The 26,088-nt window shown below is 52.8% G+C and overlaps 1 protein-coding gene across 1 annotated transcript in view; it reads left to right on the forward strand.

Moving 5' to 3' along the window:
* IGF2BP1 (insulin like growth factor 2 mRNA binding protein 1) overlaps positions 1-26,043 on the forward strand; it is a 28,880-nt gene extending 2,837 nt beyond the window's left edge. Inside the window, exons 2-14 of the mRNA XM_009287758.2 lie at positions 18,414-18,462; positions 18,961-19,012; positions 19,799-19,862; positions 21,592-21,873; positions 22,561-22,695; positions 22,939-23,061; positions 23,568-23,703; positions 23,804-23,926; positions 24,248-24,364; positions 24,561-24,635; positions 24,936-25,067; positions 25,260-25,373; positions 25,791-26,043. Coding sequence (XP_009286033.1) covers positions 21,599-21,873; positions 22,561-22,695; positions 22,939-23,061; positions 23,568-23,703; positions 23,804-23,926; positions 24,248-24,364; positions 24,561-24,635; positions 24,936-25,067; positions 25,260-25,373; positions 25,791-25,883 — 1,323 coding nt within the window. The 5' untranslated portion in view covers positions 18,414-18,462; positions 18,961-19,012; positions 19,799-19,862; positions 21,592-21,598 and the 3' untranslated portion in view covers positions 25,884-26,043. The remainder of the gene's footprint in view (positions 1-18,413; positions 18,463-18,960; positions 19,013-19,798; positions 19,863-21,591; positions 21,874-22,560; positions 22,696-22,938; positions 23,062-23,567; positions 23,704-23,803; positions 23,927-24,247; positions 24,365-24,560; positions 24,636-24,935; positions 25,068-25,259; positions 25,374-25,790) is intronic.
* The last annotated feature ends 45 nt before the right edge of the window (positions 26,044-26,088 follow it).

Genomic DNA, 26,088 nt, shown 5'->3' on the forward strand with positions numbered 1-26,088 from the left:
GGATTTTGGGGTTGTGTTTTCTTCTCGTTGAAAGTGCAAATAGGAATGCTGGGGAAAACTGATTTGGGTGGGTTTAGAAATGAACGTGTCTGGTGAAATTGCATGTTGTACATGAATCTTTCCTGCTGGTGTATTTCCTTCTTTAAAAATCTCTCCTGTCCCTAAACCCATCATAGAAATTAATTAAAAAATACTGAATGTGTTAATATGGCACAAGAACGAGTGATTGGTGCGTGCAGCTGCTGCACCAAAATACCCAAGAAGGATAAACTGATTTAGAGTTGTTTTATTGCAGTGATTCTTCAAATAACACTTAAAGCTGCAAATTATGTTAATGATCGTGGGGAACCATTTTAACGAAATACTTTCAAAGTATTAGACTGTAAAGAAAAGTCAGTGCTGATAAATATGTTGTTTCATTAAAAAACCCGAGTTTTAGAGTTAGTTTAGATTTGTTTAAAGTATCTCTTTGCTGTTTGGGAGTTATTTTTTCTTTAACTTTGCCGATAGAAAAACTTGGAGAAACTTAAGAGGATTTGAAAAAAAATCTTGAAAATTATTGCATGCTTTAGTCTTCGGAAGGTTTAAAAAGAAAAGATTCTTTAAGGAAAAAAAAATAATTCAGCTTTCCTACTGAAGATTAAGGATTGGTTTGGGGGGGTTGGAACTGGAAAGCTGAAAAGCCCGAAGTCGATGGGGTCGAAAGAATGAATGAATGAAGAGAGGAGGAGGGGTGAGGGGGAAAAAAGTGAATCCATCAAGCAGACATTCCAAATATGAGGAATGTGGAAGTGAGTCGACCAGAGAGAATGAAACCAAGTAATTGGGGGGGAAGAGGGAATCGGGTTGATAACAGCCCATAGACTTAAAACTAAATGGGTGTTTTTAAGTAGAGGTCATTCACGAGCAAGTTGTGGGTTTAGAGGATCCGTGTGCTCCCGGGCAGAGGTGGGAATTATTAAATGTTGTTAATGACGTGAGGATTTAGTGTAGTGCGTAGAAATGGATGGAGAAATCTTAAAACTGGCTTTTTTTCCTCAGTCTTTGTTTCAAATTAATGTTTTCAGACCGATGAAATGGTCTCTCTGCGTGTGCATAATCGTGCAATTAATTGTTCGTAACGAAATATTTTAAAATTTTTGATAACAGCGGGTGTGATTTCTTTGTTTGTCAGTATTAATCAAAAAATGTGCCTTTCTCCCTCCTGATGTTTGGATTCTCTGAAAACTGAACTGAAAAAAGTTTGCTAGTTCTTTTCCATTAAAATAAAGACACTGCCTTGAATGCTGAGACAAAATATGCTTTTAATCCAGTCCTAAGATCATTCTCTTCCCCTTAAAACAGGTCTGGTTTACAAGTTATAGTGTCATTAAAAAAAATTAGCAACACCCTTGTTTGAGGCAGTGCTTGGAAATTGAAAGGCAGGATGAATGCTCCTTTCTGAGGATGTTGAGTTTAATGGGATTTGGTTTGTTACTACTTTTTTTGATTACCAAAAAGGGTAGTAATCTGGAATTCTTCTTTGCTTTATTTTTGTGAGCCCCCAGCTCTGAGCTGAGAGCTCTCTGCTGCTGATTTTACACCTCTGAGAACTGTAGTCATCTGGAAATTAATACGTTGTGATGATTTCCAGCTAGAAAAACTAGAAATAATTTGTCATTAAATTAGCCATTAGTAATTTGTCAGTAACTTTCACCCATGAGGTTTAAAACTGAGATAATTTAATCAATTTTAACATACCTGGGAGAAAGAATATATTTACCAGTTTACAGCCTGAAGAGAGAAATGCCTTTATTTCCCCCTTTCCACGTAGGAGCCATAACTGGCAAGTATGTCCAAGAAATGGCAATTTAACCGTAAACTTTGTAGCCTCGAGTTTTGAACCCGTAGAAGACGGAGCCTGTCCCGTGTAGGTGCCCTTTGTTAAGAGTTTGATGATTTTTAAATTCCAAAGAAAAGAATAAATTGAATTCCCTAGAGGACCTCGGTGGCAATTGCTAGGACTGAGTCCGCTTCTCCAGTTGAATTTGTTTCTATCTTTGCCTTTTAGGTTAAAAACCAAGCAAACAGAGATATGGCTAAGGGAAGTTGGGGTTAAAGTACTCGCTTTGAAAATTGAGACCTTTCAGCATTAAAAAAAAAAAAAAAAAAACAGAGTTACCGGGAGGGTTTGGGGAGAGTTCAGGCTGCTCGGGATGGCCCAAGGTTGGCCCAGGGGTTTGCAGCTCCATGTTGGAGCGGGAGGAAACATCTCCAGCCCCTTTTCCCTGCCGGGGTCACTGGCTCCAGCACCCGCCTTTCCGCCGCCTTCCAGATTTGCTGGATTTAGGAATGGAAGGTGCCTCCATCGATGCAGGCGGAAAGTGGGGTTTTTTTTTCTGCTTCTTTTAATGATGCGGCTGGTTTTGTAAAAGGGTTTTGATGGGGAGGAGTGGGAGCCTAAAGCAAGTGCATAGGGAAGCCCCCAGGGGATGCTGGTATCTCCACCTTCGCCAAAATTAAGGAGGGGAGTAGGAGAAAACTGAAAAATTGAGGAGCCTGAAACCTGAAGGTTGTAGGTTTCTTCTGAAAAAAAGCCTTTTAAAGAGGTTGCAGAGACTTTTCTGTTTTTTTTTTGTTTATTTTTTGGTTTGTTATTTTTTTTTCTCCACCAGAGAGGAGCTTTTCAAAAGTTTTAGGTGAAAACTCTCATTTTCACTGTGACCGGAGGCATTTAAAAGCTTAAACGAGGTTGTGCGCTCCTAAATCACCCACTTCTGAACAGCACTGCCAGCTGCCTCTTTGGGTTTGTGGGTGAGAGGGGTTCCCAGCTGCCAGACGGACCCCGATAAACCAGGGCATAGTGGGGAGGGACCTGCAGAAGGAGTTTGCAAGGTCTGCCTGTCCTCCTCACTGCCAGGCTCCTCGCTGGCCGATGGGTTTGAGCCTTTGTGCACCTTTAAATTCTTATTCTGCCCAGTTTGAAGCGTGGAAATGATCCCGGCGGGTCCTGCACTGAGTACCTGGGGGGGGTAAAAAATGCACTTGCCCAGCAGAGTTTAAAAAATCTAAGAAAACAAGTGGCACAGGAGAAAAACGCATCAGCGACGGGGCTGATGTCCTACCTCACCCTGCATCCGCTTGGGATGGCTTTTAGCTGCTGCAGGGAGAGGCACGAGGAGTGTTGCAGAGGGCAGTTGTGGAATCGTCTGCTCACCAGGAAAGTTTTCCTTAACCTATGTTTTATGAAACGAGAAGCCCAGACCCACGGGGGGTGTTTGTCCGCTCCAGAGATGTGTGGTGTTTTAGCCCGGCTGCCTTCCCAGGTCGTCTGCTCATTACCAGTAAATGTGTAAACCCTGCGGGGAATTCAGCTTGGAAATCTGTGCTGGAGTTTACCTGAAAATTGCAAGTTTCTCCTGGAGGTCGCGGAGTCGGGGGGATTGCAGGGCTCTCGGCTGGAAGGTTTTCTCTGTTTCTGCAAGGGGTGCTGGGGGGGCTGTCCTTGCCCTTGCGTGTTTTCTGGTGAACCATGAGATGTTCTGCCCAGGCAGCATCGAGACCCGTGTCCCTGCAGAGGGGACGGGCTGGGGGAACGTTGGGGTTGGCCGAGGTGACCTCGGGAGGTCCCTCCCCACCCGAGTCCTGCTCTGAGGCGAGGGTAGATGTCTCGGACCGAAGCAGGGTGGAGGTTTTACACCACTCCTGCGTTGGTAGCGCCCCTGGGAAGCTGTGGGAAAGTTAATGTAAGGTGTTGTTTTAAGCTGGTTTTCGTAAAACCAGTGTGCGTTTTCTGCTTCTGATGGACTAACCCGCTGAAGGGCAGTGGAAACCCGTTCCCCAGCGGTTTATGTCCAGTGTCCATAGCCTGCTTTCGAAGATGCTGGAGCCGTCTTCATGGTTTTAAGTATATAGAGTTAAAAGAAAAAAATCAGGCTTTAATTGAAACCTGCTCAGTTTTCTCCTCTGGACAGAGTTAGCAATGGATGGGGCTTTCTGGAAAGCGTCTCGCGAGTGTTGGGGTCCTGCAGCCCTTTTCTGGCTCTTGCCAGCCCTTCCCGGAGGGGACGCTGCCCGACTCTTGTCCCTTTCCCTGGGGTTTGGCTTCGTTTTAGGAGCGTCTGAAGCGAAGCCGGCTGCTTTTTGGTATCGCTGTGGCTTTGGGGTGCCGGTGCCTGTTCGGAGAGGAGGCTTTGGGGTACCCGGGTTGTCTGTGGGTGTTGGGAAGTGCTTTTGGGAAACCATTCACCCTCCCTGTGCCGTTGCCTCGAGTTGAGCCCGCTCCGGCTGCCTTTAGAGCCCCCCTGCATGGGAGCTTCCCCAAGGAGGCTAATAAAACCCAAAGAGCGGGGGGACAGTTTATTGAGATTCTGGCTGGAGGCGAGGGGCCAGGAGCTGGCGGAACTTGGTGGGAGGGAGCGGGGACGTCGGTGGGGATGGTGCTGGGGACGGGGTGGGAGCAGCCGGGAGGGCACTGCCAGGGCAGCGGCAGAGGGGCGAGAGCATCCCTAGTCCGCTCCCACCTCCTGATGCGAAAGAGCAGGGGAGCGCAGCCTTCCCGTCAGGGGAAAAAAAAAAGAAGAGAAAATAAACAAACATAAAAAATCTGTCCGTCCGTCTCGGAGGAGCCCTCGTGATCTGTCAGGAAATGGGTCATTTATTTTATTGTAACTGACACTTGGGAGCCCTGACATGGTCAGAGCTGAAATTTCACACTTTTCTGGCTACCGTAATTGTCTGGTCCGTACGGAGCAAACCGGTTTAAGAAAATAAAACCCTAATTCACGGGCATCCCTGGCAGAACTAGGTCCGTGCTTTATTTTTAACCTCCACCAGGTTGAGTTTAAGATGCTATGAACGCGGTCCGCCTATCATAAAAGCAGCAGCAGCAGCCCCGTGCACCAGGAACCGCTGGGAGCTGGCAGGGCTCCACGCAGCGCACGGCAAGATGCAAATCCCGCACGGTCCGAGGGTATTGCGATGTGTAAACAGCACTTGAGATTACAGGGAAATTTATTTGCACAAAAAGGAGAAAGTTTTGACTCCAGCGAAGGTCCCGCTGTAGTTTCCTTTTTTACGAAGTTAAAAGCGGAGATCCTGGGGGAGCAGCCTCCTGGACCGGAGTGTAAAAGAGACAGGAGAATTGTGATCTAGAGCCAAATAAAAGGGAAGAGAATGAAAAAAAAAAAAAAAAAAAAAAGGCTCTCAGGGCCAGATTTTCACCCACAATTGGAGCCAGATTTTTCCAACTTGCATTTAAGCGTCTAAATAAAAGCTCCGTTTTCAGAAGCGATTAGCGCCTGATGTGCTGAGCACTCTTGAAAAATCTGTCGGGATTCCTTCTTGTTTCTTGAGATTGGGATCCGCCAGCTCACACCTGGGAGGTTTCGGTAGTTACTGGCCCCCCGGGGTCCTGCCCCTTCGCCCCCCCGATGCCGCAGAGGCGGCTGCTGCCCCAAAGCCCCGAAGGAGGGGGTGGATGCTGGGGGCACAGGCTGGCAGGTCCAGAGGAGTTACTTGTCCCCCTGCTTTTTAGCTCTTAGCTGCGTGGAGAGCCGTTGCGTTTAGTGCTTGTGGCGAAAGGCTTGTCAAACTATTTGGGAATTTCGGGAGCTGCGGATGAGGTGCAGAATAAGGGGCACAGAGCTGCTGCACGGCGAGGTGGGGACGGAGCGATGCCCGAGATGCTCCGTTCTCTCTTCTAGCTCTACATTTTCTTTGGCGTTTATCACTTACGAAGCACTGGCTTTGCTTAAACTCCCGCACGATCCAAGGCTGTGGGATCAGACCTTCTGGTTGTGTTGCGTGCAGAGAACTACCTGCAATTAAACAGTATCTGTATTAAGGTATCGCAAGCAACAGCAGCGTTTACCTGCGAGGTGTCGGGAAACGCTGCATCCTCAACAGCAACGCTGCCGGGGTGGGGTGAGCTCTGCGGTTCTGCCTTATAACCGGGGCTATCAATCTTATCCAAATTATTCCTTGGTTATTACTGGTCACGTCCAAGCAGACTTGATCACCCGAGTGGGTAGTCGTGTGTGTACGTATATATATACACACACAAACACATATGAGTGTACGTTTTCTTTGCTATGAAGACATTCACGTGTGTTTTGTGACCTCCTGTGGTTCAAGCCTCTGGCATAAAAGTATTTACAAACAAATCGATCAAATGAGCAGAGACTGAAAGAAAATTGTGGTCTCTCTAAGGAAGAAGAACTTGTGGCTGCTGTAGGCTTTTATGGAGTTGTTTGTTGGGGTGTAATTTCATGAGAAGCCAAGAACCTCGTTGTGCTTTTAGGCTCGGATTCACAAGGCTCCTAAGGACATGCTTTTAAACAGGGAAGCCATCCTTTTGAAGTTAATGGGGCTGCTTCGATGGTAAAATGAGGCATGTGCTGAATTTGAGCCTAAATATACAACTTTATATGAACTTTATATAGTCATTGTTTAGCGTTCAGTTGCAGCTGAACTAATAATGCAACAAATTTCTCTGACATCTGTAGCCTCTTCTAGCTTATGGCAGAGATGCAAAGTGGCTGTGACTTTTATATGTGATACATATTGGGGGGAGAGGATATTTGTGACTTTTTTAAAAGCTATGGCTTGAATGAAGAGTTTCCCCCCGTGAGCCTTTATCCACCCCGTGATATTGTTCCTGTGCCTTACTGGCTGCACACTCCTGCATGCCTGGCACGAATATTTGCACAGCGCAAATTTTATATTTAGTTTCCCCAAATACTTGTTCGTGCAACTTTGAAAGCTACTTTCTGCCACTGTTTGTGCCAGTAAAACTTGGCGATGTGAATGTTTATGGAAGGCAGACAGGAGAGAGGGCACGAACACGACTGAGGGGAATTCACTTAGGAAAATATCCAGATCAGATATTCACACAGCTTTGTGCTGGATTTCCCTAACGGTGCATTGAATTTATTTGGTGTGTGTTTGCCGGGTTGGCTTTTCATGTTGCCTGTGCCAAAGTAGTGGTGGGCTTTAAATGGCTTTGCTTCGGCACCGCTATTTGCTCTGTAACGAGGTGAACGGCAGTGGAGTAAGTGGAAAAGCCCCATCTTTGCTGTTTTCCAGCTCCTGCCCTGTCCTACCTGAGCCTCAACCTTTTCCTTTTCTTCTCTTACTCATGACCCCCTTGCTAAAAAAACCCAACCCCAAACTAACAAACATAGGGCGTCTTCCCCCGCCTGGACACTTTTCATCTCCTCTGTTGCTGGTCCAGCTCTGGGGGGAGGAAGGAAGCAGCCGGGGAGGTTTAATCCTCTCCCAAGCCCGAGTAGATGCCTGAGGAAGAGCACAGCCGCATCCGTGCGGGCTCCATGGGTGCCGCTGGCTTCCTCAGTCGGGCTGTCCGAGGTGGGTTCGTTGGCATCTTTCCTCCTGCCCCCGAAAGGGTGATTTTTGTGGGCTCTGCGTGAGAAACCTTAGTTTCTCATTTTTCAATGAAAACGCTAGATCGTGTTTTCTTAGAAGAGTTTTGCTTTGCCCTCACCTCCTTTCTGAAGAGGAAATGCAAGAGAAAGCGAGTCTGGCTTCAACCAGATTTGGTGAAGAACTCGGTTCTTCTATTTAAAATTTATGCTGGAAATGAAGAAGAAGGAGGGGGGGGGGGGAAAAGCCTCACTTGTACTTTTTCATCTCAGTTAGTTTCTTCTCTTTACCTTCCCTTAGACAGAAGAACGGAAGCATTTTGATTTCGCTTGCAGTTTTCAGTGGAAAAAACATCGCAGCTTGACCCCAGCTGGGGCTCAGCCGCAGCCCCAGCTGCGATACCAAACCTGCGGCAGATCTTTGTGTCGTCCTTGCCCGGACCCGCCGATGCTGGTGCCAGGGCTAGAAGGGGCTTTGGGAGCTCTTGTCTGGTGTCTGGGCTGCGGTACGTGTCTGTGTGTGCTGCTCGCAGCCCGGGCTGCTGGAGGTCTGAACACCCCCCACCCCCCCGCCGCCACCTTCCCACCCAAACTGGGAGGACTGGCAGGTCTGAGTACGGCATCACGGGTTTTAACTTGAGTTTTGGCAAAAGGGTCTCCACCCTTGAATTAAGTTCATAAGATAGTATAATCCGTGTTGTAACTTCTGGATTCTCCCTTTACGAGTCTGCTTTGATCTCGGAGGGCTTGTCTGCGTGCAATCGCTGCACTGGTTCAACCTGATTTGGCTTAAAACAGGCTCCGTGTCACTGGCACAGAGCCCTGCACGGAGACGCTCTTATATCGATTTTTGATCCGGTCTTATCTGACAAATCCGTACCAGCCGGGCGCGAGGGTCTGTGGCCCCGTGCCGCTCCCCGGCACGGTAATGTCACGGCGTAGCAGCCCTCAAAGCCGCCAGTCCCTGCGCTGCCCTCTGCCTCCCTCCTCCTCCGACACAGACCTCGATCAGAAAAACCCTCAAAAGTCACAAGCAGTTTTGTTTCCTCTTCCTTTCTCGCGCCGGCGCTGGCATGTGCTTGTGCATCTGAAGTCGTCGGGGCCCTGAATCCTTGCAGCTCCCCTCAGCTTTAACGAATCCCTCCTTATTTCCCCTGCTTGAAGCGCTCCGAGCCCGCGGGGTTTGTAAGATCTCCAGTAAGAGGCCAATACCCCACTGTGTGGGGGGGCTGGAAATACAGAATAAAAAGATGTCCCTGGCCACTTTCTGTAGGCAAAATGATATGAAACGTATCTGAGTGACACCTGTCAATCACCCTGGTAACGATGCTTAATTATTGAGAAATTAGAGTGGTCTGAGACCCACCCGAGAGCGTGTGCTGACGGGGTTTGGGGTTCCTGCTGACGCCGACTGCGTGGGAGCTGCCCGAAGCTTCACTTGGCTGCTTTGCGAAGCCTGATCTCATCTCAAAGCATCCCCGAGCCCGTAGCACCATCAGAGCCACTGGAAACCAGTTAGAAATGCGTCCCGGGCACTGGAGGAGGGCAGAGGTGCCCTCTCGTGGCAAGGAGAAGTGGGCGAGAGGTTCACGGGTGGCACCCAGCTGCCTGCTGAAGCCCCATCCCCAGCGCCCTAACGAAGGCAGTACTGAAGAGCGGGAGTTGGTGTGACCACGCTGTGGGTTTCACACCATCCGAGCTTTTATTTTATGCGTTGTTGGATTTGGGGGAGGATGGCAGGAGACCTGGTGGACTGCGACATCTCCTGTGTCGGTGGCTGATGTTGTAGCTCCTGGAGGCAGGTGGCTGAGGGAGAATCCACGCTTAGGACCTTTCCTATTCAAAGTCGGCCCTGGTGGGTGAAGGAAGATGCTCTGAAATGCGCAGAATGCACCAAAATGCAGAATATACTTTATCTGGTGTGTGCTTTTATTCAGGTTTTTATATCGGCGTCAGGGGTGGAGGGAAGCTAACAGCCGTGCGGAGTTGGCAGCGTTCCCTTTGATGCTTTGAGGACACGCAGATGACGCTGCGTGCTCCCTTGCCCGGCTGCCTTAGAGTTTGTTGCGTTGTGCTGTGCTCTGAAGTGATGTTCTCGGAAGTGCTTCGAGGTCCACGGGTAAAAGATGGGGCGAGGAACAAGGCCGGCTTCTGCCACCCCTCCACATGTAATGGTCTGCAAGAAAATTTGCCTTCAAACGTCACATTTGTTGGCGTGTTCATAGTCCAGCCAGCGCCAGCTCGGGGGTCAGGTTCGGTTAAGGTCAGTTTGAGAATTGAAATTTTAGATTTGAGGGATGAAAATCCCCCGACGTGTCTCGCTGGCTGCTGGGTCGCAGTGGGACTGAGCTGCCCCGTGGCTGGAAGGGAACCGGTGGGTTATCTGCCAGCCGTTTGTCAGAGGCAGCGTGTCCGGTTGAGGTTTGAGGTTGGGTTGCCGGTTGTGGGACCCCACCGAGTTTAGCTGGGCTTGGCTTTGGGGCGTGTTCAGAGCATCAGAAAGAGCCTTTCAAGACGTGGCAACCTGCCAGTAAATTAGAATGGAAAGATAATGCAAAATGGATGCATTGTATAAAAGTCATCCATCTTTCCTCTCTATTACTTACTGTTAAACTTGTCCTGTCCGCAGATACTTGATGTATTGACTTTGGCAAGGACCAACTGCAGAATTCTGGGGGATGATTAGAGTCTTCCTCTGGGCAAGTTGAAGATAAGGGCTTTTGAGATTTCTTGTATCGTTTGAAGCACCGAGGTATTGACTCCTCTGAGAGGTTGGCACTTAGCTGGGTGGATATGGCGTGTGCTCCATGCCAGCACCATCTACCTGGGATCAGTGGGGAAAATGAGGAGTGGAAAGGTAGCATGGCAGTTTGATAGAGGAGGGAATATAAGAGCGTTTTTAGCAGCTCTGGGCATCAACCAGTCCCTTTCTTTTGCACCCGAGATGCAGAAGCTCTTCTAAAAACGGGAATGAGTTCTCCGAGGCTTTCAAAGGGATGCTCATGGACAACTTCTCGTTCTTGGCAGCTCCCTGAAAAAATCTCATCAATTATTAGGTGTGATTCTTCATGTACAAAGCGGTTCCGAAAAAGAGGTAATGGGGAGAAACCAATTAGACAGATTTATTAGCCCAAGATCAAATTCTGGTTGCCGAGATGATTGATGGAAAGGATTAATCATGTCATGCTTGCTTGCCAGAGATAACTGCCAGCCAAGGCGAGTGGGTCTGTATGAGACTCTTGCGTGGAGGACGTGTCTGCATTTCTCCGAAATCCCATAGCTGGTTCACTTCTGGGTCCCTCCAACTGCAAGAAGCCAAACGTCTTTGTTGGCTTGGCCTGATCTCCTCAGGAGGGGCCTCTTGGATCGTTTCTCTTCAAAGGATGAGCCCGGTTTTCTCTCTGCTTTTCTTTCTGCTATGGCTGCTTTAATCTTGTCATTATACATATTTGCATATTTCTTTCTGAACCACCTCTTTCTTTTATTCTACCCCCAAATCTCTTTCCCGTCAGCTACCCTGCAGCTCCGGCTTTGCTGTTGCACAGGCGCAGCTGGGACTCTCTTCTCTTGCCTTGGCCAGGTCCCCCAGCGAACAGCAACCACTGTGGCCATGGAGCTTTTCACTGGTGTGTGGTTTATAGAGAAGTCGTTTCTTCGTGAAAATTTAGGATGTGAGAGCAAGCAGGTCACTGGGGTTGGAAGGAAGGAAGACAGCAGCTCAAAATAACACAAGATGCTTTTAGAAGAAAGGGTGTTAGAGTTTAAGAGTTAAGTTAGAGTTCGTTGCACTGATGACATTAAGTTGAGGTCTGGTGGGAGAAGGTGTTTTGGAGGCAGGGGGATGGTTCTCTGGGAATGGGAGAAGGTGTTTTGGAGGCAGGGGGATGGTTCTCTGGGAGACCTTTGCTTTTTATTTATAGGAGATAGGGAAAAGTCATTGTTTAAATTGGTGTTTCCTGAGCAGGCTGCAAGCTGGGTCCCTTTTCAGGACAAGAAAAGGGATGCTCTTCTCCTTTCCCATCCCATCCCTCCTGGATCCTGCTCAATTGTAACACGTTTGGGGGCTTTTTGATAGGGTTCTACCACTTTTTTTCTTGCTCTGTGGGACTATGCCAGGCCTGACCTGCCCCATATCACAGCCCAGGTCGTAGTCCAAACCCACCTTGATCAGCAGCTTCAGCGGTGAAGCCAGGCTTTGAAGCAAGGGGCTCGAGAGGGGTACAGGGGGCCTGGGCGGTGCTGCAGTGGGGGGACCGGTGATGGGGAGCGGCATGGCCAGGAGAGGGCAGTGATGACCTTAACGCTGGCAGAAAAATTCAGTGCTGTAAAAAATGCCCTTAATTTAGGGCTCACCCCCCAACCTTTAGGAACTGCTAGCCCAGATCTGCATTTTTTTTACTTATATGCTCAAATTGAATATTCTTGATGTTTGACATCGCGGTGTTAATGCTCAAAACAAATGCGATGCCTCCAAATCTCAGAGCTCTGGTTTTAGGCTCTTTGCAAACTCAGGGGAAGACTTTTCCATGGTTCCTCCCCACTCCCACATCGAGGTTGTTCTTCCAAACCACAGTGGCTCCGAAAGTTCAACCTGGACCTGCTGCACCTCCGTGAGGAGCTGGGTCAGGAGGTCTGGATTCAGAAAAAAAATTCAAATATCTGTCCCTGCTTAAGTATGACTCAGACCTTAGTAGTGCCGCATTTGAGGAGGGGATTAGGATCACTGGCCTTGCTCGAGCATCATCTGGTGAATTTGGTATGTGGTTTTTTCCTGCCTTGCCAGTGTGTGAGAGCTTCCAGCGAGGACCTCGCGTGCCTGGTCCTGCTGGGAAGTCCACGTGTCGGTGGGTTTAATAGGACAACAAGTGACCGGCCCGTGGAGAAGCCAAGGGATGTGTTGGCTTGGAGGGCAGCACGAAAGGTGGCAAATCGCAGGTGACGTGGCTAAAACCTGGAGGCTGATCCCATCCGGGCGGGCGGACGGCTCTGGGTTGTGCTCAGAGGTGTGGTAGGGATCTGCTGTGGGCTTCCAGCAGGTACCTCCTTTTTTGTGCTTTTGTTTCCTTGTCAATGAAGGGAGTATAGGGATAATATCCCTGCTTCGCGGAGATACCGGCAAATTGAAAGCCTATCAATTTATAAGGGAAAAGCAAGTAATTTCGGCTACAACTTTTCTCCGAGTCCCCCTGGCAACGTTTGTGTCTTAGCAACCACATTTTCCTATTTAAAAATGTTTAAAACATTAAAAAACAACAACAACAACACATTAAGCACAGGATTAAGTGCTTTCCTGAATCAAAGCCTAACTAGATAAATGAAATGCTGTTAATTGAATCAGGGATGCACTGTGTTTTCAGCCCCCAAATTTGCATAACATTTGCATTTGATTGAAAAGCCATCATTAATGTTGTTCCGTTCTAGTAGGTCCCCCCCATGTCTCTGGCTTTGGCTGTCCTCCTCCTGCCCCAAGGAGCTGCGTAAATGGTTTCGGTAGGAGATGGCCAGGACGGGGTCGGTGCTTGGGGTCGGGGAGAGCCCAGAGCTTGGCCGTACTCTGCCATCAGCACTTGGTCCTTCAGCGTCTTGGTGCCGTTAGTCACCCCTGCTTTGAGAAATACATGGGGGGGGATGGAGAAGGTCCAGGAGGTGTTGGATATAAGAGAGATGCTGTGGCCAACATCCCACAGAAAGCGGCTCCGGTGTGACTGCAGAGCCTGATCCGCTGCTGCTGGCAGCCTAGTGCAGAGACGTGGGGGGCAGAGGACCAGCAGCTCCTGCTGGGGTGCTCGGGGTTGGCCCTTTCTCCAGCAAACGTTCACTAAATCGGTCCCTTGCTTTGGGGCTAAAGAGAAATCAAGTTGTCAGGACAAAACTTGGACCAGTGGGGGAAGAGGAAGGAAATCCGCGGGGCTGGCTGCACTGGAAATAGCCACGCCGTGGGGCTGTTTCACTCGTGGGGGTAACCCCTGTGAAGGGGGTTGTCGTTGCCCCCTAAAGATGAGCCTGGTAGAGCATCGTGCTCCGGTAATGCAGGCGGTTGTGAGTGTCTGTTACCTGCAGATCACAGGGAACGTTGTTTGGGACTAAACGCTCAGAAAACAATAGTCGGGGTGACCTGAGCATCCTACGCCCTCTGTCCTCCTCTCTTTCCCTGGGCCCACCGCATCGATCCCGCCAGCTGCCTCCGTGCTGCCGGTGATGCTCAGGGCTGAATTCTGTTGGTAAAATAACCTCAGTCCTTCGGCGAGCCCCTACCTGCACCGCGAGGCTCCGTGTGCCGTGGGGCAGGGGAAGGAGGCACATCCACAGGGTGCGATGGGGAGATGCGGATGCTTTTATCCCAAGCTCCGCTGCCGACCTGCTCGGCGGCCGTGGGTGCAGCGACGCTCCTCTCCGAACGCCTCTCCAGCTTTTTCGCGCCGGGAGAGAGCAGCTCTTGTCTCAGGTGGGCCCTGTGGCCAAAACTTTATTGGGAGGAGGTGGCAGCGAGTCTCACTGGGGCTCCTCACCAGAGACAGGGATGTGCCTGCCCATGCTGGGGGGAGGAGCAGCTCTGTCCCCCCCCCGGCAAAGCATCGCCTCGAAAACGCCATGCGGGGCTCGTGCAAAAGGGAGGGGAACCCTGGAGCGAGGCCGGGGCTGCGCCGGTGCTGCTTTGCCGTCGGCTCCGGCTCGCGGCGGCCAGCCCCAGCCTCCCGCTGGCCCCCGGCCAGGCTGCCTGCTCCTAACTAGCTAGTGCCCCTTTCTTGGGTCCCTGCCACCACCGCCACCGTGCCAGTCCACTCCGGGGAATTACCAGCAGATTCTTAATTAAGCGGGAGGTTCTGGCCGCCCTCTCGAAGGCAATCTCTGGGGATGTGTCCAGGGGCGAGAGAAGAGGGATCCCGATGGCTGAATCTGCGCTTGGATGTTTCCCAGTGAGGTTTAAAAATTAAAAACCCAAACAAGAAAAAACCCAAAATGTAATTTGGGATACTTAACGGTGATTCTGCCTGCTTGGGTGATCAGGGTTTTCTGCGAAGGTTGCGGCGGGTACCAGTCCGTTCGTGCTGCCGATGTGCCGTGGGCACCTGAGGCTGCGCGGCTCCGAGGATGCGGCTGCCGACGCGGCACCGAGAGCCAGCCGTGCCGTGTGGGCTGGGAGGGCTCCGGGTGCGTTAGGGACACAGAGCGGTTTCCAGCTGGCTCCGGGGCTGTCGGAGACCAGCAGTGGGTGTTTTCTGAACGAACGGGGCTTTCCTTTGCTGCCACTTTTTCCCGTTTCACCTCGGTTTCTCCCTTCTGGAGAAGAGGTTTCTCCTGATGCACTTTGGGTTTGACCCACACGGTTATCGATGGGCACAGCGCGAGAGGGCGAGAAATCTCCATGGTACCTGGATATTGCAGGATCCACCACGGCACTTTGCTCTGTCTCTTTGCTTTTCCCCTCGGTGAAGTTTAACCTGTTGGTGTGTTGAGCTCTTTAAAGAGCTGGCTGAAGAAAAACCCGAGGAAAGCCTTTGATGGAGCAGATCTTGGTGCTTCCACTGCTCGGGGGTAACGAGGGTCTGACCCAAGATGCTCGTCTGTGGTGTGGCTCCGTGATGTGGGTCCCATCGCAGCCTCCTGTTACAGCCCGGTTGCATCAGGGTGGGTGGTTTTTTTTCCCCCAGTGAGCCCAACCCACGGCTGGGGAGGGTTTACCGAGAGCATCGAGAGATTTCAAAGGTCTCACTTTGCCTCCCGGTCGTGCAGGAGAGCCAGCAGATCCGCACGGGGCTGCCGGACGCGTTGGCAGGTTTTCGAGGGCTGAAGGACGGACGTAGTGGGATGCTAAAATCCCGTTATTACAAAGAGCACCCTTGGCGTGGAGCAGGAGGAGGGCGATGCCGGGATCCGTCCCTGGGACCCGTGGTTCCTCTCCCCTTACAGCCCTGCAGCTGTTCGTCCTCCTCTCCCCACCCCCAATTTTTTTCTTTTTTCTTTTTAAATTAAAAAAAAAAAAAAAGCTACCGGCACGTGGGCAGAAACCATCCAGATCGGCAAAAATATACTTTTTTTTTTTTTTTTTTTTTTACCAGGTCGATCAGTCCACTCCGGCTCACCCCAAGGATCTGGGAGGCTCCTGCCTTCGGCATAAGGCGAGCAGCGCCTGGCAGAGCTGTTCCCTTCTCCCGTGGGCTGGAGATGCCGGGGCTGGTCCGTGGCTCCTGCCTGCCCGAGGGGCACGAGCACCAGTCCCGGCTGGCAGCCGGGGGCGGGCGAGCGGAGGTTGCGAGAGCCCTTCAGCGGCGCGGGAGGGAGGAGCTCCCGCCTTTGGCACATCATGAATAAAAAGCCGGGGAATCGCTGTCTCGCGGAGTTATTTATTTGGAGTAAAGCTCTGCTGGGCGCGGAGGTGGGAGTGGGCAGAACTGGGCTGTCGCGTTCGGTGGTGCGAAGAGTGGCATTTTGCGACGAGGATTTAAATACGGCGGGACCCGCTTCTAGCAAAGCAAATAGCGGGGTTTATTTATTCATGACTTCCTCTGTAATTCTAACCACAGCCGCTGCCGAGCGTTCGGACAGAGCCGGATTCGAGCAGGGGCTGCTCATCGGAGGGGGAGGTTTCCACCCGCCGTGGGGCAGCTCCACGTCGAGCCAGACCTCACTGAAGGGCTGAGGGATGCAGCCCCGACTCCACCCTCCCCGGAGCAGGATGGGCACCGATGGAGATGGGCCAGGGGTCAAGTATTCGGAGTGCCGGCTCATCCCGGGATTTCGTGGGATCCCGCTCTGCTTTGTGTAGCTCACCCGGTTGGGCTGATAAAAGCCCCATCTATCCCTCCGAGCGTGGCCTCATGGGGATTTAATATCCGTCAGCGATGGAGGCCGTTAGGAGCGGCTAATAATCCCGGTGGTGTGGTCGCAATGGGAGGAATTACCGGTTAATTAACATATTAATAAAAGCGCAGCAGCCCCGGTGAGGCGCAGAGCAGCCCCCTCGCCTTGCCCGGCTGGTGCATATGCGGGCGGTGCTCTGCCCGGGCGGGCGCTCCAGCAAGCTCGGCAAAGGAGATCCGATTCCTTTTTTTTTAATTATTATTATTATTTTAATTGTTTTTTAATTTATTTTTTTTTTTTTTAGGGGGAGAAAATTTAGATGCCACCAGCAGAATTACGGTGTGAGGACATAAATGGCTCTTTTCTCTCCATAGCACATTTGATTCTGGTCACGTATGTGCAGAACACATGCTCTGCCCGTGCAGATGCTTGTAGCTATCTGGAGAAGTTTCCGTGGCAGGGGTGGGCAGTGGGAGACCTACGGGGTTTCCTCTATCGCTTCAAATCCTTTTGACCCTCCCTGGACTGTGACATTCTTTGCATTCTGAATTTCTTAATCTCTCTCCCATTCATTTCGGGATGCGGATTAGCATGTAAACGAGAGGTCTGGTTTCAGAGCATGCTCCCCCTCTTTGCTTCCTGCAGCCCCCCGCAACACGCTGCAATTTCAAGGGTTGGGTTGGTTTCTTTTTCCCCCCATCCACCCAGTTTGCATCTGTAGTAGCGACAAAATTTGGTGGTTTGGAGCCTTCCCGGTGGCTGAGCTGGCGGGAGCACTGAAAAGTCTTATTTTTTTTGTGGTTCATTTTGACTTTTAGAAGGGAGAGCAACCCCAAATCTGGCCATCCCATCCCTCCGGTCTGGATCTTTGGGAAATCTTTGGTGACTTTGGGAAACGTCAGTTCTGGTTTTGTTTGAAACCAACTGACCCAGCCAGCCCTTTCGGGGATTTTCACGTGTGTGGGTTTGCGTCGGCAGCACGGATCAGAGGGGATGCTCGAGGGAGCTGCTTTTACCTCGCAGGATGAAGGGGCTGAGGAGGAATCCTTACCTGTGTGGCTAAATCCTACCGATTGCTTTGGGCCGGTTCATGCTGAGATGATTTCTTCTCATTGACAAATAAGCTGAGCCACCTTCTGAAGTTGTGTAATTAGAAGATAAGGATCTGGAATCTCATTTTCTCTCCCTTTTTGGATTATTTCACGCGTTCATAAATACTTCGAATTTGAAGCCTGGGTCTGTGATGAGCAGGTCTGAGGGTATTTACTCGATATAGTGCTGTGAGCACCGAGCTGCCTGCCGTGGTCGTGGCATTTATCTTCCCTTTCTTTAGACATCTTAAAACTCAGTGGATTTGGTTATTCCTGAGAAACAGAGGCCAACGGGGGGGACCAGCCATCCGTGGGGGGTTGGGCACTGTTTGCATATGGGTTGCACCCACAAAGCTGCATCCTTTGAAGCGTTGGGCACCTAAAGGTGTCATTGCCTTTAGGTGGGTGGGGGCTCTTGGGGTGTCCAGCGGCACATCGGGGTGCCAGCAGCCGCAGCGGCGTGGCTGCACGCCGATGCCGGAGTCGCCGGACAAGCCTGCGGCTGCTCTCAGCTGTCTGCGGCAGCTGCAGGGCGAGGGGCAGGCGGGGGGGGGGACAGCACCCCCGGGGTAAATTTGGCATCGGAATTAAATAAAGAGTTTCTATTTTGGGAAAAGTGAAGTTAGGAAGAGCCAAAAACCAGAGTGGAGAAGCAGCCTGAGACCGTCTCGGGCGGTGGAGCTGGGATGCCCGCTCCTCGATCTCCCCGGTTAAAATTCAGCCGGGTTTTTGGATGTGGCGGGGGGGGGGGGGGGGGGGGGGGGCCGGGGGGGGGGGGGGGTGGTGGCATCCCGAGGGTCGTCCCTCGGTGCAGGGAGGGTGCAGGAGGGCAGGTTACATGAGCGCATGGCTCCCTTTTTGCTTTCTAATCCTCCTATTTAATCTGGCAAAAGTCTCTGCCTTTCCAGCCGTGCCCATGTTAGCGCTCCAGCCGGTGCTGAAGGGTTGGGGGGATTTTGGCATCTTGTTCTCGGTGAAGCTCCCGGCGTAAACCCAGCACCGACCGGGCTGGGTGTAATTAGCCAAAAGCCATCAGAAACCCCGGTAGCATATGGAAATGCAAAGCTTGATTAGATACCTCAACGTGCAACAGTTCAACGCAGGACGGCCGTGTTTCAGATACGAAATCTGCTTTTTAATCACTTTTCATTTATTTCAGGAGCCGGAAAATTCAAATCCGAAACATCCCACCCCAGCTGCGATGGGAGGTAAGGGAGCAAGTGAGAAGTGTAGATCAGATTTGAGGACTAATTCCCCCCCCAGGTTTCTGTACTTGCGATTAAAGTTGATTTGTCCTTTTCTTTGTTATTAATTGGGTCTAATTATACTAGATCCTTGCATCCACGTAGCTTATTCCTCTTCCGTTACAGGAGTAAATTCAACTGGTAGAAGCAACGTAAGCTACACCAGCAAAATCTCCATTAATAACAGGGTTATATGATTTATCTATTGTATAAGGAACAAAATGGATCCTTTCTTCCCGCCGACTGCTGGGACTTTTCCCCGACTCTTCCCCCCACCCCCCCAGCTGGCTCCGAGGCCCCGTGGTCCAGCGTCCTGGGGCAGGCAGGAGCTTCCTTCATCTAATTGCTTGTGAAATCTTAATGACTAGAAAGCTGCCTTTATTGATTGATTGTATTTCCCTGGTCTGTCCTGACGGTCCCATTGTGAAGTGTGGGGTTTTTTTTTTTCTCTCCCTTTTCCAGGTTCTGGATGGTTTGCTAGCCCAGTATGGCACCGTAGAAAACTGCGAGCAAGGTAGGACTGAAAATATAAAAATATTTAAGATATTTTCTGCCCCAGCTATTTCTGGGGGGGGGGAGGAGGCCGAGGGCAGACACGCGGTTTTCCTTTGTCAGCAGAAGCCAGGGCTAAAGATGTCAGGAGGTCTCAGCCTGGTTGCTGGGGCTATTTTTTTGTTCCCTATTGCTAAAAGACGAGTCCCGTGCGGTGGCTTTGCCGGCGCACGTGGGCGTCCCCGCATCGGGTGCCGGGTCGGCATCATTCCCACCGCAGCCGCTGGGTACCCACCAGCAGCCGCTTCGGGGGAAGGTGCAGGATGCTCTCCCGAGGCTGGCTGGGGACTATCTGTCTCCACTCGGCAGATTTTATCTCAGCCTCTAATGGCGATCAGTTGAGACAAGAGGTTTAATATTGCCCCCGGGATGTTTAATGAGAGTAGAGTTACCATAACCCTCCTAGAAATGGAAAGGAGGGCTCGGAGGAGCTCCTGGGACCGTCCCTGGGCTCTGGCGAGGGATGGCAGGATGGAATTGGCTTTGGTGGCTTTGCTGCAGAGCGCAACGGCATATCGGGATCCTTTAAATAAGGCAGGAGGGTCTGTGCTGCCCAGGATGAGTCCCAGGGTGGCCTGAGCCCTTGGACACTCTTCTCCCTTGCAGGAGAAAAATGTTTGCAAATCCCTGGGGAGCCCCGGCGGGGACCCGTCCGAGGGGGAATTTGTCTGAGCGGGGACTCTCCGCTTTTCAGGGGGGGCCTTGGCGTTCGCGCCGCCTCTCTAATTTCTGCCTCTTTTGCTCGCAGTGAACACGGACAGCGAGACCGCCGTTGTCAACGTCACCTACGCCAACCGGGAGCAGACCAGGCAGTAAGTGCTCCACGTCCCCCGGGAGCTCGGGCTCTCCTCCCTGCTGTGGCTTTGGTCCCTTCCCCGCTTATAGAAAACAGGATTTCCAGTGCTGGGAGTCAGATTACCCCAGAATTCCTAAGTTTTTGCTGAAAATGCAGTGAATCTTTGAGGAAACCCCCCAGAACTCTGATTTCTTTTCCTTCACCTTCAGATGAAAGCCCTTCAGAGGACATCCATGTTTTTAGGCTTTTCTCTGCAGTTCAGAGAGTAAAACCGTAACTTTTTGCTCAAGGAAAAGTAGAGATTTTCTTGTGCTTACATGATTTCAGGAGTTACGTCTCCAGAAAAAGTAGTAACGAGGTCAAATATCGTAGGAGCTGGTAGGCATCAGGCAATGCGTGTCCTCTCTGGCTGATGGCTGTGTCACTGGGGGACTTGCAGCTCCGTTCCCCATCCTGCCCGGGGAAGATCAGGCTTTGCGCTAAATGCAAATGGAAAATCAATTGGGTTTTCACGCTGTTTATTTCACTTTCCTTTTGCCCCGACAAAGGGCTCTGGAAAGCTGGAAAAGGGACGGGATCAGCACTTTCCTCAGAGGGCAGCCTGGAGGAGTGTGGGGATTGATTGATAGGTTTTTATCCGGAAAGGTTTCCGTCACCGAGGCGGGCATGTCTCAAATGTGGCCACCGTGGCTGCGCCACCGTCCCTGGGGACGTCTCCTGTGGTCACTCCGCCAAAGCGGCAGCTTCCAAATGGCCGCCTGGCTGATAATACTTCAGCTGTCAAACCCGTGGCCGCCGTGAATTTGCTGCGGTCGCGTGCGCGGCCGCAGCAAACCTTCGTGGGGGAACCGCGGTCTTGTTTTACTTTCTGTAATAACGCGGGGCAGGGTCTGGCCGTGGAGCCTGGCAAGGGGAACGCTCCTGGTTTGTCCTCCTCTCCCTTGTCCATCCACGCCAGCCCTGCGCTTTGCACCCCGTAAAGTGAAATATTTTGGGTTTCTTTCACCGGGAGGCACCCAGCAAAAGAGTTTCGTGCAAGTAGTTTTGCTCTCAGATCGGCAGCCCTTCTCCCCTGCTTTTTCCTCCTCTGGGGATGCGTGTGCTTCATCGAGCGTCTTTCTCTGGTCCCTTCGCATCCTGCAGGGACGGGGCTGCTAGCAGGGAAAGTCTCTGTTCAGCCAGTTTTAGGGTTTTTTGGGTGGTTTGGTTTTTTTGGTTTTTTTGGTTTTTTTTGCAAGGGTTGAGTCACTGACCACTTTCTGGAGAGCTGCAGTTTTGGTTTTCTCCGTAGAAAGCCAGGGAGGTTTGAAGGAGCTGCGGAGAGCAGTGGCCAAAGCTGTTGCTTTGCTCTTGCTGCCAGCTCCATCTATCGACAGCTTTCAGCTCTTGCAGTCCCTGAAGTCCCGCCGGGAGAGGGATTTGAAAGATCAGCCAAAAATCGTAAGGCGGAGGAGACGTGGGAATCAATCCCCGCACGATCCTGTCCTGCACCCATCGCTCCATCCCCTCCCCCAGGTGCTCGGAGAGGTTCCCCTTAAAATATTTTGGCTCATCCAGTCTGGGTGGAAAGTCCTGCCAGGTCCCCACGGCATCGGCGACGTCTCCTTTCCCCCCTTCCCGGTGCTTCCTCGCTGGGCGTTACGCCAGGGAGGGCTTGGCCCGTTTTGGGTCGAGCTGATGCGCTGCCGCTTGGCGTGGGAGTGTGCCAGGAGGGACCCCCACCCCAACCCCTTCTCCCTTTCCAGAGCCATCATGAAGCTGAACGGGCACCAGCTGGAGAACCACGCGCTGAAGGTCTCCTACATCCCCGACGAGCAGTCCATGCAAGGGCCGGAGAACGGGCGGCGGGGCGGCTTTGGGGCGCGCGGTGCTCCCAGGCAGGGCTCCCCCGTCACCGCGGGGGCACCGGTCAAGCAGCAGCCAGTGGATATCCCCCTCCGCCTCCTGGTGCCCACCCAGTACGTGGGTGCCATCATCGGCAAGGAAGGGGCCACCATCAGGAACATCACCAAGCAGACGCAGTCCAAGTGAGTCCGTTCTCCCACGAGCCGGTTTGCACCTTGTCGAGCCGAGTGGTCTGCCGTGATATATGAGGCTGGAATTTTTTCGGAGAATGGGCTATTTGAGGCCCCTCCGGCTCTCCCGCCGTGCAGGGCAGTGTGTCCCAGAGCCACCTTCCCATGCCCTTCCCCAGCCAGGCTTTCTGGCTGCACTTCCCCACGTGTCTCCCTTTGCCGGGGCCGCCCTGGCTGGGACAGGACCCAGGCAGGCTTGCGGGGAGGTCGCTGGTTCAGCCGGTCTCATTTAGCACGAGCTTGTTGAACTTCACCCGCCTGCTCTTGCATTTGGCTCCCGAGCTTATGTTGGCTACGGCTCTTGTCCCCCAAGGAAGGCTTTATCTAAGACGTGAAGTGATGGACAGCCCATCCCGTCCCCCAGGCACGTGCTTGTTCCACCACTTAATCACTCCTGTTGCTTAAAATAAATAGATGCTGATGCCTTATTTGGATTTCTGTGATTTGAGCTTCTAGCTGCTGCGTCCATGTCAAGTATCAAGCCCAGAATTAACTCCTCTTGCCTTCCCTGGGTGCATATAACCTTACAGTCGCGTGTGAGCTCCAGGCGGTTCATGGGGAGCGGAGCAGCCGGCACTCGTGCCGCCGGGAAGCTGCAGAGCCGCTTCCCCTGCCCCAGCACCCATCCCGTGCTTGCAGGATTGACGTGCACCGGAAAGAAAATGCGGGAGCCGCAGAAAAAGCCATCAGCATCCACTCCACCCCCGAGGGCTGCTCCGCCGCCTGCAAGATGATTTTGGAGATCATGCAGAAGGAGGCGAAGGACACCAAGACGTAAGGTTTTCCCCTGCCTTTCTGCGCACGCTTATCCCATCCGTGGCTCTTCACTGGGCTGTGGTACCATCCTAACGCCCGGAGCCGTGTGATGCTCCCATGTGTGCAGGAGCTTTGGTTTGGGGGGACCCAGGGACTCCAATCAAGGGGACTTGAGCTTCCCCCATCCCTCTGTACCAAATCCGTCCTCTTCTGGCTGCAGTAATCCTTCATGTTAGTTTTTTTTCCCATTCCTCTCTCAAGAGCTGATGAAGTGCCCCTGAAAATCTTGGCCCATAACAACTTTGTGGGGCGCCTGATCGGCAAAGAAGGGCGAAACTTGAAGAAAGTGGAGCAGGACACGGAGACAAAAATCACCATCTCGTCGTAAGGCTTCTTGCTCCCTTTAGGGAAACCGGGGCAGACCTTCCTCAGGCCAGGGTGGATGGGGAGGATGAGGAGGAGACGGGTGATGTGATGAGCGGGCAGAGATGCCTGCCCGTCAGCTGAGAAACCGGCCTGTGGGTGCTTTACTCCCCAAAGCTCTCTTGAAAAATCTTGGCTTTATCATTTTCTGTGTTCTCCTCCCGGTCCCTTTGGTGTCCGCTCTCCATCCCTTCAGGGCTGCAGAGCTCAGGACTGGCTGGTTTGATGGCCAGGGCTGGGGTTTTACTCTTAAGCCATGTTTTTGGGTGAAGGCAGAGTGGACTACCCAGTGCCAACCATGATACCGGTCCCTGCTCTGACTGGGACCAGGCGGTCCCAGTACACGGTGGCAGTGGCACCCCGTGTCCCTGGCACCCCAATAGCACCCATCAGAAGGACGGGAGGACCCGGCATAGCACTGGTCGGGCAGGGCAGGGTCCCCGCGCTGACACTGGCTTTCCCATCAGCTTGCAGGACCTGACTCTGTACAACCCCGAAAGGACCATCACGGTGAAGGGCTCCATCGAGAACTGCTGCAAAGCGGAGCAGGAGATCATGAAGAAAGTGAGGGAAGCCTACGAGAACGACGTGGCCGCCATGAGCGTGAGTGGGGTTCGATCCTGCTCTGCATCTTGACTGATGGGAGCTCTCTAGGAGGATGCCCCGATAAAAGCAATGAGCATTTCTCTCCTGTCGCCCTCAGTTGCAATCTCACCTCATCCCTGGCCTTAACCTGGCTGCGGTTGGCCTCTTCCCTGCCTCCTCCAACGCAGTACCTCCTCCGCCGAGCAGCGTCTCCGGGGCCGCGCCGTACAGCTCCTTCATGGTGAGTGAACGCCCAGCAGCTCAAACTGCTCCAGCTTCCAGCTCGGGGATCTCCCCTGCGTGGAGAAGACCCTTGCAATGGTCAGGGTTATGCCTTCAGCATCCTGTGCTGTCAGCAGCCAGGTCAGGTCCAGCGTGGGTGCAGGATCTGGTGTTTTAAACTATTGCAAATGCAATGGAGACGGTGCTCAGACCCCATGGTCTGCACCCTTTGGAGAGGTGTGGGCATCACCTGGGGGGGAACTTGGAGCCCTGATCCCCATGGTGGCACCGTACCCTGAATGGTGACACCGTACCCTGAACGGTGACACTGTACCCGCAGCCTCCGGAGCAGGAGACCGTGCACGTCTTCATCCCCGCGCAGGCGGTCGGCGCCATCATCGGCAAGAAGGGCCAGCACATCAAGCAGCTCTCCCGGTTCGCAAGTGCCTCTATCAAGGTAGGATTGCCCCGTGGGGACCCCCCCTCTGCTAGCACCCACTGAACGGGTGCTGTCCTGTCTGGGAAAACCACCTGAAAAGCCCAGGCGGTCGGGCTGGGGGCCCAATCCTGCGGCGCAGGGGAGGGAGGGCACGGCCTCCACCCTGCCCGTGCCGCTCCCCGCTGCAGCTGCGCTCTCTCTCTCCCCCCTCCAGATTGCCCCTCCGGAAACGCCGGACTCCAAAGTGCGCATGGTCGTCATCACGGGCCCTCCAGAAGCTCAGTTCAAGGTTCCCCCTGCACTGCCGTCACCGTGGGGAATTTGGGGTGTCCCTCTCCGCCGCCCCGCGGAGCCAGGAAGGGAGGAGCAGGGCGGTGACCCCCATTTTGAGCCCCCCAGTCTGCGGCTGGGTAAACCCAGCATCAGCTCTCCCAGGGGCTGAGGTGGTTTGAAACGCCAAGGAACCGGGATTTCATGGGGTGCTGTCCCGTCCCGGGTCCCGGGGATGGAGACCCACTGAGCCGGTGGGGACATGCGGGGGTAGGACACCTTGGGTGACGCCTGACCGCGTGCTCCCTCCCCTCCGCAGGCGCAAGGCAGGATTTACGGGAAGCTGAAGGAGGAGAACTTCTTTGGACCGAAGGAAGAAGTGAAGCTGGAGACGCACATCCGGGTCCCCGCCTCAGCCGCGGGCAGGGTCATCGGCAAAGGGGGCAAAACCGTAAGCAGAAGCGATGCTTGGACGGGGATGGGAGCACCCCGGGAGGGGGACATCCCTGGGAGGGTGGCTGCTTCATGCCAGTGCCTGGGGACATCCCAGGGACAGGTTTCCCGGTGGCCTGGCTGGGATTTCCCGGAGGGGCTCGTCCTTCCTGCACGGTGCGACGGGGTGGTCTCTGCCCCTTCCCCGCAGGTCAACGAGCTGCAGAACCTGACGGCGGCGGAGGTGGTGGTGCCGCGGGACCAGACCCCCGACGAGAACGAACAGGTCATCGTGAAGATCATCGGGCACTTCTATGCCAGCCAGGTACAGCCCCGGCAGCTCCCGCACCAGCACTGGTGGATTCTCTGATGGCTCCTATGGGATTGTGCCCACGTGTGTATCCTCCTGTGGAAGTTTTTTCCACGCCCGGCTGGTGGTGTTTGCAGAAGTGGGTGACGGCGAGCTGTGCCCTTTGCCATGGGTGATGGTGTGGGACGGTGGGGGAAGGAGGGAGAGCTGTGGGAGTGTGCGCACGCGCAGAGCGTGACCTCCCAAACCCAACTTCTGGAGGAAACCACGCTCAAAATAGGGCAGGACGGGATCGCCAGGAGCAACTTCACCCAGCCCTGCTGAACGCCGTAGCATCTTTCACGACGCGCAAAGCCGTTCCCCTCGCCCCGGGGGTCTTGCCGGCCCCAGGGTCCCCCCCCAGCTCCCCCCCTTTGCTCTTCTCATCCGCAGATGGCTCAGCGCAAGATCCGAGACATCCTGGCCCAGGTGAAGCAGCAGCACCAGAAGGGACAGAGCGGCCAGACGCAAGCACGGAGGAAATAAGAGCAGCACCGACACCAACGTGAAAAGCGGAACAAGCCAATGCCGGGCTTAAGAGTGGCTGGGAATCAGTTACCGTAGACAGATGCTAATTTTTTCATTAACCGATCGAGACTAAAAGGCAGTTTGATTGGCTTCCGAGGTAGATGGCTAGGGTTAAAAAAAAAAAAAAAAAAAAAAAAAAACAAGGCCGCTTTTTGCCCCCCGG

The sequence above is a fragment of the Aptenodytes forsteri genome, unplaced genomic scaffold (genome assembly GCF_000699145.1).
Source record: "Aptenodytes forsteri isolate BGI_AS27 unplaced genomic scaffold, ASM69914v1 Scaffold25, whole genome shotgun sequence".
Taxonomy (NCBI): domain Eukaryota; kingdom Metazoa; phylum Chordata; class Aves; order Sphenisciformes; family Spheniscidae; genus Aptenodytes; species Aptenodytes forsteri.